Genomic DNA, 14,451 nt, shown 5'->3' with positions numbered 1-14,451 from the left:
ATAAATATCTCCTGTCTGTGTGTTCCATTCTATGCATCCAAAGAAGTGAGTTGTAGCTCACGAAAGCTTAGGCTGAAATAATAATCTCTAAGGAGCCACAAGTACTCCTGTTCTTTTTGCGGATACAGACTAACACGGCTGCTACTCTGAAAACTGATCTAGATGATACTGTATTGCACTCCTGTGAACTTAGGAACATGATAATAGAAACAGCTGCAAAAGATCTGGCAGAAAAAGATTGTAAGAATACTCTATTGCAGAGGTTTTCAAACTGGTCCGCGGACCACTGCTCCATTCAGGTGGTCTGTGGATAGTTCCCTCTAAAGGTGCCCACCTGGGCAGCTGCACAAGAGAGAATGAAGGGCCACGCACCTAATTAGGTGAGCCGCGCAGGCATGGCTCCGCTAATTAGGTGCCTGGATGTTGGAGAAGACGCACATGTAAGGTGAGGTGGTGGCCTTTGGAGGAATAGGTGGTATGTGAGAGGTCACAGTCGGGTGGAAAGGAGGGGGGGAGGAATTTAGGACCTGCAGGGCTGTGGTCGCCAGAGAAAGAGGCAACTTTCCCCAGCTCCAGGGCTGCAGCTGCCAGGGAGAGATGGCCCTCCTTCCCAGCCCCAGCTCAGGGTCTGCTGCAGCGGTGGAGAGTGGGAGAGACACTCCCTCATCCTTCACAGCCCCAGCTCGGGTGCTGCCACAGCAGGGGAGAAAGGGCACATCCATCACATTAGAAAGATAAGACTACTGAGATTAAAATATGAGTTGTGTGCTTTTATTTGTAGAACAAAAAAAGTTCATTATTAAGTTTTTTTTTATAGAGAGAGCTTTTATCCAAAATGCTTTATAATAGTTAGCTAATGGTACAAACAACATTTGAAAAGATCATTAAGTAGTCTGCCAAGACCCTCAGCAATTTTCAAGTGGTCCGCAAAAAAAAAAGTTTGAGAACCACTTCTCTATAGCTTACAGATTTTAAGGTAGAAAGATAAATACCTGTGCAAGAATGGGGAATCCAAGGTTCCTACATCCTTTGCAGGGTGTTAGTGCCTCCCATAAACCTGCAGGACCACAACTGTTTTCCCGGGCATCTTCCTCTTCCTCCTCACCTGTTGAAAGGTTTGTTGATGAAGGTCTCTGTGGAAAAATAAGTTTACTGGAACATTTTGCAGAAACATTTTGCTTTATTTTACCATAGTTAAAAATGCTAAGATTGATTGAGAAACTTCACATTTCCAGAAACTGATAAATATACTTCATTTTCAACTTAATATAATGCATCTGTTTAATCAGTAATCAGTAAAACATATTATATTACCTAAAGAAAAAAGATGTGATGAGCTACAGTAAGTTGTATTTTAAATAGGATTTCAGAGACAATGACTTTTATTACTCACCTTCAGTCTACAAATAATATTCAGATTATGTATAATGTACAGCACCAGACACCCTGCAACTTTTCAATTGAAAAATAAAATTTATTTTAATTTAAATTTTAGCTTTTACATTATTATTTTTAATTATAGCCTTCAGAGAATGAAAAGTAACATCATTAAATTTTTACTGCTCTTAGAAATTGTACAGTAGACAGAATATTGCACAAACACCACAAGATAATGGGATCTTGTTTCCATAGCCAAATAGTATATTTATTAAAAATATCTATAACTACAACCATTTTACCTTGGATTGGCCAGTGGCTTTTGCAGAAAAGTAGTAGAAATTTAATCACAATTTAGGATTTCATTTTAGTTTGATGTTTACCAATGATGAAAAATGGTAACTTGTTATGTATGGTAAACAATACTTATTGATTTTTCATTAAAAAAAAACAAACCTGCTACATCTGTTTGCCCTAAACAGCAAGGGCAAGGGGTTTCAGGGAAAGTGATTCTATTTTACCATTTTGTTTCCTGCTTCAAGTCTTTGTTGCACACAGAGTCAAAATTATGCCTATTGTGGAGCCACTGAGGATATTTAGAACACATTATATGTTTTTATTTTAAATGCTGTCATGGTTGTTGTGAGAAAAGGTGGGCATTTTTCTATTTACACAGATCATCCCCCCTTTTTTTGATTGTGATCCTACCTCCTGCCCCCATCCTTAGTAAGGGGTTGTAGGGTAGATTTTCAGTTATACTGTGTTAGCCTATCTTTGATCCCACTGAAGAGAATCACAGTTTTATCATTTATTACACTAGATGATATAGGTCAATGCTGAACACTTCTGAAAAATCCTACCCTTAGAACAAAGTTACACTAAATAAAGTTACACATCTTGTAAGGGCTTATTTGTACTACTGCTAAAGTTGATGTAACTTGAACCCCTGCCCCCTTCTGAGTAACGTAAGTACATTGATTTAAAGCAGTGTCTACACTGCGCTATGTCAGTGAGAAACGCTCTCCCACCAACATAGCTTCAGCCTCTTGTTGAGGTGGAGTAATTACGCTGACAAGAGAGCATTCTTCACCAGATATGCTATATCAGCCACAGCTGCATCAATGCAGCTGCGCCTATGCAGTGCGATAGTGAAGACAAGCCCTAAGTTATACTTCCATCTTAACTCCATGCCCCATGTGGTTATTTTGCTCATGTCTAACTCATGTATATAGAATACCTGCCCCCTGGACCAGTTCCAGCCTGCATGATATGTTTATGTGGCCCCACTAACATTCAGATTCTAAATTTCATTTAACAGAAAAAAGTTTGGAGCTCTCACATTTGCAAAAATACTTTCCAAATGTGAGTTGGATCGGAGTGTAAACCAATGTAAGTCTGTCTTCCTGAGTCTGCAAGCAGCTTGAGACAAGTATGGCTTCCCAAACCCCCACGTTATCAACTGTAAAGGCGAGAGATGATGCAAATCTCAACATTGACAAGTTCACTGAAGATCTTTTGAGCAGACAGAAAGGGGAAATGGATGGGACTTGCTCTATGGAAGAAAAGGCAGAGGGATCATAGACAGAAAGCAAGAGAAAGAATGGAGGAAAAAAAGAAACAGGACAGAAATAGCAGTAGTTCTGATTATGAACTTATTTTCCCCACTGACTGATATTGAGTATCAATAAGGTACTGTCCCAATATATGTCATGCAGTAAGTATGAATTTAGTTAAGTATCATTCAACCTTTGCTTTTTATGCTAACCTCCCAAAAACACAAATGGGAGTTCCATTGTAGCCTAAAGAGAGTACGTAGTCCTAAATTCAGATTCCATCCCATTGACCCAAGATTAAATTCAGAATTTATTGCTCTCCACCAGTTTTTACTCTGTTGGTTTAAACTCACTGTATCACCCATTACGAGACTGGAGCATCACACCTTAGGTGGGTTTTTTTTGTTTGTTTGTTTTTGTTTTCATTTTGATTGGTTAGTTGTTTTTTCTTGGGGGAAGAGATAGGGAGCTTTTAAGAGCGCATGTTTGTTTACTTTGCATGTTAGAATTCATTTTCTAAATCTGTTATTTTATGAGGTTATTTTGACAGTCAAGTAATGCTACAGAATGTGTTACTATAGCAACCGTATTTTTGCATGGATTATTAAGAAGATTGGGTGAACTTTGCTGGGTTTGGGTCATGAAGGAATTCTATTGTTATATAGTTGTGTAGGATCAGAAGCAGGCCCCGGGGCCTTGTTATCTAGAATTGTTATGCTACCATCTGTCATTTTATCCTATATGTTTACATTGGAAACATATAAACTTTAACCATTGTGGTTAAAGTTTATATGTTTCCAATGTAAACATATAGGATAAAATGACAGATGGTAGCATAACAAAGAACAAAGTACTCCCTTAAAAAAAACAACACAGCTTGCCCCCTATTCCCCAAAGGTGAAAATCTACTTCTAGTCACAAAAATTTAGATTTATATAATAAACAATGCCTATCACATGCTTTGGAACACTTGCTTTTGTTTTCATAACTACGGCAGATTGCTTATGCCACTCCAAAAATAAAGAAACATTCCCTAGAAGATATAATAAAAAGCTTCCTCCACTGCTGGAATAATAAAATAACTGTCTCCAATTCTAGTCTTCTAATTCCAGCCTGTCCACTGACCTCAGACAAGTACAGATTAATTTCATAACTACTCAGCTTTAAGTGCTTTAATCATAACATCTCTTCTTCAACTTCTCATATCTGAATCCTACTTTCTCCAACTTCATTTCTTGATTCAGATAAGGTGACTAATACTGGACACTGTGCTCCAAATATAATGTAACAAGTAATTTTACTTGGTGTTTACCAGTTAGTCGGCCACTTGGATCCAGAACTAAAATTTGACTGATACCTGCAGGTTTGAGTTCAAGAAACTCAAACTGATAAGGCGAACTTTGTGCAACGCTCTTCCCCTTCTTATCTCCAATCATTCTCTTTGAAAACTCATGGTGATTGGGGGAGGTCCCAGATGACTGGAAAAAGGCTAATGTAGTGCCCATCTTTTAAAAAGGGAAGGAGGAGGATCCGGTGAACTACAAACCAATCAGCCTCACCACAGTCCCTGGAAAAATCATGAAGCAGGTCTTCAAGGAATCAATTCTGAAGCACTTTGAGGAGAGGAAAGTGATCAGGAATAGTCAGCACGGATTCACCAAAGGCAAGTCATACCCGAATAACCTAATTGCCTTCTATGAAATAACTTGCTCTGTCAATGAGGGGCAAGCAGTGGATGTGTTATTACTTGACTTTAGCAAAGCTTTTGATATGGTCTCCCACAGTATTCTTGCCAGCAAGTTAAAGAAGTATGGATTGGACGAATGGACTATAAGCTAAATAGAAAGCTGGCTAGATCATCGGGCACAACAGGTAGTGATCAATGGCTCCATGTCTAGTTGGCAACTGGTAGCAAGTGGAGTGCCCCAAAGGTTGGTCCTGGGGCTGGTTTTGTTCAATATCTTCATTAATGATCCGGAGGATGGCATGGACTGCACTCTCAGCAAGTTTGCAGATGACACTAAACTGAGAGGAGTGGTAGATATGCTGGAGAGTACGGATAGGATACAGAGACCTAGACAAATTAGAGGATTGGGCCACAAAAAAAATCTGTGGAGGTTCAACAAGGACAAGTGCAGAGTCCTGCACTTAGGAAGGAAGAATCCCATGCATGGCTACAGATTAGGGATCAAGTGACTAGGCAGCAGATCTGTAGAAAAGGACCTAGGGGTTACAGTGGATGAGAAGCTGGATATGAATCAACAGTGTGCGCTTGTTGCCAAGAAGGCTGATGGCATTTTGGGCTCTATAAGTAGGGGCATTGCCAGCAGATCGAGGGATGTGATCTTTCCCCTCTATTTATCTGGAGTACTGTGTCCAGTTTGGGCCCCACGCTAGAAGGAGGACATGGAAAAATTGGAAAGAGTCCAGTGGAGGGCAACAAAAATTATTAGGAGGCTGGAGCACATGACTTATGAGGAGAGACTGAGGGAACTGGGAATATTTAGTCTGCGGAAGAGAAGAATGAGGGGAGATTTGATAGCTGCTTTCCACTACCTGAAAGGGGATTCCAAAGAGGATGGATCTAGACTGTTCTTAGTGATACGAAATGACATAACAAGGAGCAATGGTCTCAAGTTGCAGTGAAGGAGGTCTAGGTTGAATATTAGGAAACGCTATTTCAATAGGAGGATAGTGAAGCACTGGAATGGGTTACCCATGGAGGTGGTGGAATCTCCTTCCTTAAAGGTTTTTAAGGTCAGGCTTGACAAAGCCCTGGCTGGGATGATTTAGTTGGGGATTGGTTCTGGTTTGAGCAGGGGGTTGGACTAGATGACTTCCTGAGGACCCTTCCAACCCTGATATTTTATGATTCTACATATTTCACTGATCTTTAAGAGGGGTGGCAGTCTAAGCCCACAGTGTGTCCAATTATCTGCACTACTAAAATAACTCTGGTTTACTACATGCAAAGGGGATAAGTTATTTTAAGCATTCCCAGCCCAAAGACCAAAATTAAAGATGCCCCCTATAGTAAGTGGCAAAGAACTGTAACTACACCTGATAACTAATCTAACTTCACAGGCAAGTGAAAGTAATTCACAGAACATAGTCTAATCTAAATAAAAATATATAAAGACTATATAAAATGAGAGGCTCTTTTAACATACCTGCAAGGAATATGCATAATAAACTGGATGAATGGGAATTATGGCAGAGGAAGAATATGATCGTTAAGCCATTACAGAAATACAGTGGGACAAATAGATAAATGCTAATGAACAGCAGATTAATATAAATTGTTTACATATAATAGAGGAAGGAGAGGGGTGATTTGCTTTATGTAAAACATGAAATTGAGGTAAGTCAGGCCCACAGTAGTGTGAATTAAATGTTATTGATACAAAAAAAAAATCAGAGGAAATGGAAAATATTTTGTAAGCAGATTGATGGGGAAGTCTAGAAACAAAGAGCAAATAAGGACAAAGAGACTAACAGATATTAGCCAGATGGCTAGAATAAATTAATTAATGCTCTTGGGTGACTCCAACTATCCAGATAGTTGTTGGAGGGGGAATCTTTAGTGAAGCATAAGTCCTCCATAAATGTTTCTGTTTCACAAAGGATAGTTTTGAATTACAAAAGATTAAAATAGAAACAAGGAGACTCTTATACATAGCAGTCACCACCAGAAATGAATTAGTAACATGTAAAGCCATTAGGACAGGGATCCTAAATTAATTGAGTTTATGATATTAACAATAGGTTACACCTTAATAGAAACGCTGAAAGTCCAGAAGACTAATCATCCTAACCTAAAAGGTTTATCAGGATCAGGAGAGGATATGTACTAAAAATAAATAAAGGAATGAAAAACCTTGAGAAATTGTACAAAATGCCCAGAATGGAATACCCAGAAAGAAAACCAAAAGAGATTAATGTGTACAGAGGTTTAATAAATGCTTCAAAACAGCCAGCTGCTTTGGTTACCAATACATGAAATAAGTATTGGATATTCATAACAGTAAAAAATTTAGAGTGAAGTCCTGGCCCTACTGAAATCAATGGCAAAACTACTATTGATTTTAATGGGGCCAGAATTTGACTCCTGATCATCTCAGATATTGAGCACCCAGAATTACTCCTCCAGAAGGTAGGCATGGAATGTTCATCTACCAGGAAGCTCATCTGCACCTTCTTCAACATTCTAGAGAAGCCATTACTTTATTAAACAGGTGTTTTTAGTTATATGCATGGTTGTCTGTCTCCATGCCACAGGATTCTTTGCTGCTTTTACAGAAAAGTGTGCCACAGGATTCTTTGCTGCTTTTACAGAAAAGTGTGTGACTCCCTTCAAGACCTCACCCATAAGACTCCATGGGAAGGGCAACATCACTCTGCCAAAGACTCTTCAACCAGCTCCACCTGCTGAAATTTCTTGGGGTGGGGAGAGAGGGCAGAAGTAGGTCCAGTGGTGGGCCCCTGAGATGTTTTTCAGGAGGCCTCCCCCATCTGTCAAGAGGGAAGTGCTGGTTCCGTGACTTATCTTTGCCAATTCTTCCCTCGGTGGCTGGCCAGAGAAGGTGGATTTAAGGGGCAAGGGCAATGGGCTTGGGGACTGGGGAGGCAGACATGGGGCAACAGAAGGGTATGGTCTCTCCCTGAGATGGGCCCGCTCCAGGATGTCACAGCAACCCCCTCTTCCATGGACCCAACCCAACGGCTTTTATTAGCAGCGAGTTTTGTCCACTCAACTGGGTGAGATGTGGGGGAGGGGTACTCCAGTGCCTGAATAGGATTATTGGTTGGTGTTGGAGGGGGAGAGGGAGAGGGAACTAGGTGGGTAGGATCACCAGTGGTGGCAAGGTTGGCAATCTCTTGGGTTTTGGGGCAGCCAGCATCCCTCCTTGCCAGGCTGAGGGACAATCTCTCCAGACTTGCACCAAAGCCCAGTAAAGGAAGCACCAAGCCTCCCCCGAGGAGTACTGGATCCAATACAGAACTTCTTGGTTGGGTACTAGAAAGGGCCCCTCCAATCTCCCTCCCACCATGCACCACCACCGGCAGCTGGATGGTACTTGCTAGCAGAACAAGAGGACAAAGCAGAGGGCAGGCTCCTTACAGTCCAGCAGGAGAGGACTGATGGTGGAGACCAACTTCCCCAAGATGGAGAGAGGAAGCAGAAGGGCAGCACTGGAGAAGAAGGATGGGATGGAGGTAAGGACCACCTGTACTCCCAGATCCTCCAGGGTCTCAAGAGGGACAAAAAGGCTCCCCATCAAGATGTCTTTCTCCATTGTTCCTTGCACAGTGATCTCTCATGTGAGGAAGAAGATAACCTTCCCATACACTTTGGAGGCCACCACTATGGCTGAGGGTTCCACCACCTGTGTCAATGCCCACATGTAGGTTTCAACATAGGGTGAGGCGGCTGTGCCTCCTGATCAGGGTGGGGAAGGGGACTTGTTTGTCACTGATACAGAGGAGGCAGCAGCAGTGGCAACAGTAGCAGGGGTGGGCAGAAGGGCCATGACAGATGGTGATGCTGTGGCAGGAAGGGCCATAGCAACCTGGCCACACATTCTGGGGGTTGAGGTGGAAAGGATGGTGGGGAAAGGGGAGCCATGGCTGATGGTGTGGTCACTACAGTAAAATACTAAAATAGCCTTCTGGGCTATGCTCTTGCCCTTTTTCTTCCACTGGCCCTTTCTGCTGGTCAAGGGGTCTCCGTGGATGGTGTTAGGAGGTTTGGCAGAGGAATCCCTTCCTGTGCCTGCTACTGCCACCCCACTGGAGGCACTGATGGTGCTGGCAGTGGTGTTAATGGTGGTTGTGGCAAGGGCGGATGGGGGAAAAAGCTGAGGTGGGGCAACAACAGAGGCCGAGGGTCATAGACTCATAGAATATCAGGGTCGGAAAGGCCCTCAGGAGATCATCTAGTCCAACCTCCTGCTCAAAGCAGGACCAATCCCCAACAAAATCATCTCCCTCCTGCAGTCTCCACTCTCCCTCTATGGATGAAGGCACTGGAGCAGAAGATTCACATGTGGCAGGTGATGGATACAGCCCCCAGAGGGGGTGCGGATAGGAATAATAAATGGAACAGTGGGGTCAGGGAAGACAGAGTTTGGAGGCTCTTCCCCACTGAGCTGCATGTGTGGGAGGAGGGTGGAAACAGAAACTGAGGGGAATTAGAGAAACAAATAAAAGAAGGGGGGACCACAACCAGCAGTTTTGGGTAAACCAGTTCCATTGGCTGCACTGGGCGTGAGGGACAGATGGGAGGGGCAATGTGAATGGGGTTCAGGGCTGGTGCAACCATTTAGGCGACCTAGGCGGTTGCCTAGGGCACTAGGATTTGGGGGGCAGCATTTTTTCAGCAGCAACCGTGATGGCCGGATCTTCAGCCGCCCCAGTTGCTGCTGGCATTTAGGCAGAGGGAGCTGGGGCAGGGGAGTGCGAGGAGGGCCGCCTGCAGCAAGTAAGGGGGGGGTGGCACATAGGGGAACTCCTCGCCCCAGCTCACCCCTGCCCCACCTCCTCCCTGAGCACACTGTGGCTGCTTCACTTCTCCCACCTCCCAGGCTTGCGGCATCTAAGCTGATTGGCGCCGCAAGTCTAGGAGGCGGAAGAAGTGAAGCAGCGATGTTGTGCTTGGGGAGGAGGCAGGGCAGGGGTGAGCTGAGGTGGGAGGGGTGCCTCAGGGCAGAGGGTGGGGGGTAGGGAGCTGCCGCGGGGGGGCACCTCAGGGTGGGAGCTCAGGGATATGGGAGGTTGTAAGGTGGAAGTTTCACCTAGAGCATGAAACATCCTTGCACCGGCCCTGATGGGGAATCAAACAAAAATGGGGTGGAGGAGGAATTCATAAGCATAGAGATGTGCAGGTGCATGGAGGCAAGCGAGGCTCGGTGGGGACATGGGAAGCAAGGAACAAACAATATGGGGAAGACCTAGAAGAGAACAAACCACAGAGGGTGGAGCCTGGCACATTAAGGAAGGCAGGCAAGCTAACAGATAGGGGGCCCGGATCGGGTGGGGGAGGCAGGCAAACAAACAAGCTTGGGAGTCCTGGATGAGGCAGGTAACAAACAATAAGGGGGAAGCCCTAGGTGGGGTAGGGAAACATGTAACAAACTGGGGGGGGGGTCAGCAGCAAATGCAAGGGAAGGAGGGGGACGATGTGAAACGGTGGAGGAGCAGTGAACTGCAAGGGAATGGGGCTACACACGAAACTGGGGGGCAGTGGCAAACCATGAAGGGGAGGGGCTGATGGGCAACCAGAGGGAAGAGGAGGAGGAGACAAACTGAAGGGGAGGGAAAATCCGGGGTGGGGGTCATGTGTACCCACATGTGCTTGCAAAGTCTGCTGCAACAGTCCCAGAGAAGGTTAGTGGAAACAGGCATGCAGGCTTGCAGTCCAGCAAGCAGATGGTCTTCCAAAGCTGGAGCAGGAGCAGAGGGGGAGTGGATGAGGGAGGGCTCCACACAGTTCCCCCCACCCCAAGCAGTAAAGCATGGGTAGATCAGTTGCAGCAGCAGCCTCCTCCTCCAGCAACATCACAGCAGCAATGGTAAGCTCCCCACACAGAGCCATACACATGCAGGGAATGAGGGGAGGGATTGCACAGAGAAAGAGGATGCTCTCATGGTTTAGGGAGCTGAATAGTGCTCTGGAAAACTGGATTCTGTCTCTGCCTTTGCCAGAGAGTTCCTATAAGATGCTGGAGAGATCACTTAAATGAAACTTTTCACAGGTGGCAGTAATGATGTGTTCTTAATTTTGTGAATGCCCAACTTGAGACCTTGGGGTCTGATTTGGAGAAGTGCTGAGCATTCACAGCTGCAATCTGAAGTCAGTGGGAGCTTTGAACGTATACATATAATATAATGCCAAGTACTCTGAAAAATCAGGTCCTAGGCATCTCAAATTAAGCACCCAAAATTAGTGAACACTTTTTACCTTAATCTCACTGTGCCTTAGTTCCCCATCTATAAAATGATTATATTAATAATCCCTCACCTTGGAGAGATGTTTTGAAAATAAATGCATTATTATGAAGCATTCAGATACTGTAGTGGTAAGTGCCATAGAAAAAGCCCAAGAGGAAATTATTAGTTCTGTATTCAGAGGAGAATTTTAATAGTGTGCTGTAAATAAGGCCAAACACTTAACACAAAATCAGGAAAAAAACAAAATATTGAATAGCTGCTCACTAAGCAAGCACCATCCACCTGTGCTCTGAATGAGGCATGGGCTCTCTAGAAAAACTAGTAAGAGATCATAGACTCATAGACTCTAGGACTGGAAGGGACCTCGAGAGGTCATCAAGTCCAGTCCCCTGCCCTCATGGCAGGACCAAATACTGTCTAGACCATCCCTAATAGACATTTATCTAACCTACTCTTAAATATCTCCAGAGATGGAGATTCCACAACTTCCCTAGGCAATCTATTCCAGTGTTTAACTACCCTGACAGTTAGGAACTTTTTCCTAATGTCCAACCTAAATCTCTCTTGCTGCAGTTTAAGCCCATTGCTTCTTGTTCTATCATTGGAGGCTAAGGTGAATAAGTTTTCTCCCTCCTCCTGATGACACCCTTTTAGATACCTGAAAACTGCTATCATGTCCCCTCTCAGTCTTCTGTTTTCCAGACTAAACAAACCCAATTCCTTCAGCCTTCCTTCATAGGTCATGTTCTCAAGACCTTTAATCATTCTTGTTGCTCTTCTCTGGACCCTCTCCAATTTCTCCACATCTTTCTTGAAATGCGGTGCCCAGAACTGGACACAATACTCCAGTTGAGGCCTAACCAGCGCAGAGTAAAGCAGAAGAATGACTTCTCGTGTCTTGTTTACAACACACCTGTTAATGCATCCCAGAATCATGTTTGCTTTTTTTGCAACAGTATCACACTGTTGACTCATATTAAGCTTGTGGTCCTCTATGACCCCTAGATCTCTTTCTGCCATACTCCTTCCTAGACAGTCTCTTCCCATTCTGTATGTGTGAAACTGATTGTTCCTTCCTAGGTGGAGCACTTTGCATTTATCTTTATTGAACTTCATCCTGTTTACCTCAGACCATTTCTCCAATTTGTCCAGATCATTTTGAATTTTGACCCTGTCCGACAAAGCAGTTGCAATCCTTCCCAGTTTGATATCATACGCAAACTTAATAAGCGTACTTTCTATACCAACATCTAAATCGTTGATGAAGATATTGAACAGAACCGGTCCCAAAACAGACCCCTGCGGAACCCCACTTGTTATACCTTTCCAGCAGGATTGGGAGCCATTAACAACTACTCTCTGAGTACGGTTATCCAGCCAGTTATGCAACCACCTCACAGTAGCCCCATCTAAATTGTACTTTCCTAGTTTATCTATAAGAATATCATGCGAGACCGTATCAAATGCCTTACTAAAGTCTAGGTATATCACATCCACCGCTTCTCCCTTATCCACAAGGCTCGTTATCCTATCAAAGAACGCTATCAGATTAGTTTGACACAATTTGTTCTTTACAAATCCATGCTGGCTATTCCCTATCACCTTACCACCTTCCAAGTGTTTGCAGATGATTTCTTTGATTACCTGCTTCATTATCTTCCCTGGCACAGAAGTTAAACTAACTGGTCTGTAGTTTCCTGGGTCGTTTTTATTTCCCTTTTTACAGATGGGCACTATATTTGCCCCCTTCCAGTCTTCTGGAATCTCCTCCGTCTCCCATGATTTCCCAAAGATAATAGCTAGAGGCTCAGATACCTCTTCTATTAACTCCTTGAGTATTCTAGGATGCATTTCATCAGGCCCTGGTGACTTGCAGGCATCTAACTTTTCTAAGTGATTTTTTACTTGCTCTTTTTTTATTTTATCTTCTAAACCTACCCTCTTCCCGTAAGCATTCACTATACTAGACATTCCTTCAGACTTCTCAGTGAAGACCGAAACAAAGAAGTCATTAAGCATCTCTGCCATTTCCAAGTCTCTCGTTACTGTTTCCCCCTCCTCATTGAGCAATGGGCTTACCCTGTCCTTAGTCTTCCTCTTGCTTCTAATGTATTGATAAAAAGTCTTCTTGTTTCCCTTTATTCCCATAGCTAGTTTGAGTTCATTCTGTGCCTTTGCTTTTCTAATCTTGCCTCTGCATTCCTGTGTTATTTGCCTATATTCATCCTTCGTGATCTGACCTAGTTTCCATTTTTTATATGACGCCTTTTTATTTTGTAGGTCACACAAGATCTCAAGGGTAAGCCAAGGTGGTCTTTTGCCACATTTTCTATCTTTCCTAACCATCGGAATAACTTGCTTTTGGGCCCTTAATAGTGTCCTTTTGAAAAACTGCCAACTTTCCTCAGTTGTTTTTCCCTCAGTCTTAATTCCCATGGGACCTTACCTATCAGCTCTCTGAGTTTACCAAAATCCGCCTTCCTGAAATCCATTGTCTCTATTCTGCCGTACTCCCTTCTACCCTTCCTTAGAATTGCAAATTCTATGATTTCATGATCACTTTCACCCAAGCTTCCTCTACTTTCAAATTCTCAACAAGTTCCTCCCTGTTTGTTAAAATCAAGTCTAGAACAGCTTCCCCCCTAGTAGCTTTTTCAACTTTCTGAAATAAAAAGTTGTCTGCTATGCAGTCCAGGAACTTATTGGATAGTCTGTGCCCCGCGGTGTTATTTTCCCAACATATATCTGGATAGTTGAAGTCCCCCATCACCACCAAATCTTGGGCTTTGGATGATTTTGTTAGTTGTTTGAAAAAAGCCTCATCCACCTCTTCCACCTGATTAGGTGGCCTGTAGTAGACTCCCAGCACGACATCACCTGTAATTAAAGATTGTATTATAATGCATACACACAAGAAGGATGAATAAAGTTTGCACGGGCATTTTTAATTCTGTAATTTCCTAACTTTGGCCTGGTCTACGCTGGGGGGAGGGAAGGGGAAATTGATCTAAGTTATGCAACTTCAGCTACATGAATAACATAGCTGAAGTCAACATACTTAGATCTACTTACTGCGGTGTCTTCACTGTAGTAAGTCGACAGCTGACGCTCTCCCGTCGACTCCATCTGCGCCTCTCACCCTGGAGGAGTACCGGAATGGACGGGAGAGCGCTCGGCGGTCTATTCATCTTGTCTTGACTAGACGCAATAAATTGACCCTCACTGGATCGATCATTGCCCGTCGATCCAGCCAGTAATGTAGACAAGCCCTTTGAGTACTTGACTTTTCAACCTTAATCTAATGTCATATTTTAATGTAGTTTGTGTAATATATAGTGAAAATGAAAACATTTCTGAATCTATTTACTGAAGGTATGAAAGGATATGTTCAAAGTGACAAAATCTTAATTTATTAAAAAGCCTAATGGACAAACTGTTACTGAATCATTGTGGGGAAATGGCAAGTGTAAAAATGCAAGAGAGTTTCCTTTTCTTAAACTGCAAATCAATTATCACATTTACAAGAGAGTACAACTTTTTATTTGTTAAAAACCAGATGCAGGTACAAAGT

The 14,451-nt window shown here is 43.3% G+C and overlaps 1 protein-coding gene across 8 annotated transcripts in view; it reads right to left on the bottom strand.

The window, feature by feature from the left end:
* The window catches only part of ANKS1B (ankyrin repeat and sterile alpha motif domain containing 1B), a 756,551-nt gene that overhangs the window by 521,139 nt on the left and 220,961 nt on the right, over positions 1-14,451 (bottom strand). For all 8 annotated transcript variants that reach the window (XM_030548477.1, XM_030548479.1, XM_030548473.1 and 5 more), the window contains exon 9: positions 993-1,133. In XM_030548477.1, the coding sequence (XP_030404337.1) occupies positions 993-1,133 (141 nt within the window). The remainder of the gene's footprint in view (positions 1-992; positions 1,134-14,451) is intronic.

Source organism: Gopherus evgoodei, chromosome 1 (assembly GCF_007399415.2).
Source record: "Gopherus evgoodei ecotype Sinaloan lineage chromosome 1, rGopEvg1_v1.p, whole genome shotgun sequence".
In the NCBI taxonomy this organism is placed as follows: Eukaryota; Metazoa; Chordata; order Testudines; family Testudinidae; genus Gopherus; species Gopherus evgoodei.
Note: the sequence above shows the minus strand (reverse complement) of the source record. Positions and strands in the feature narration are given on the sequence as shown.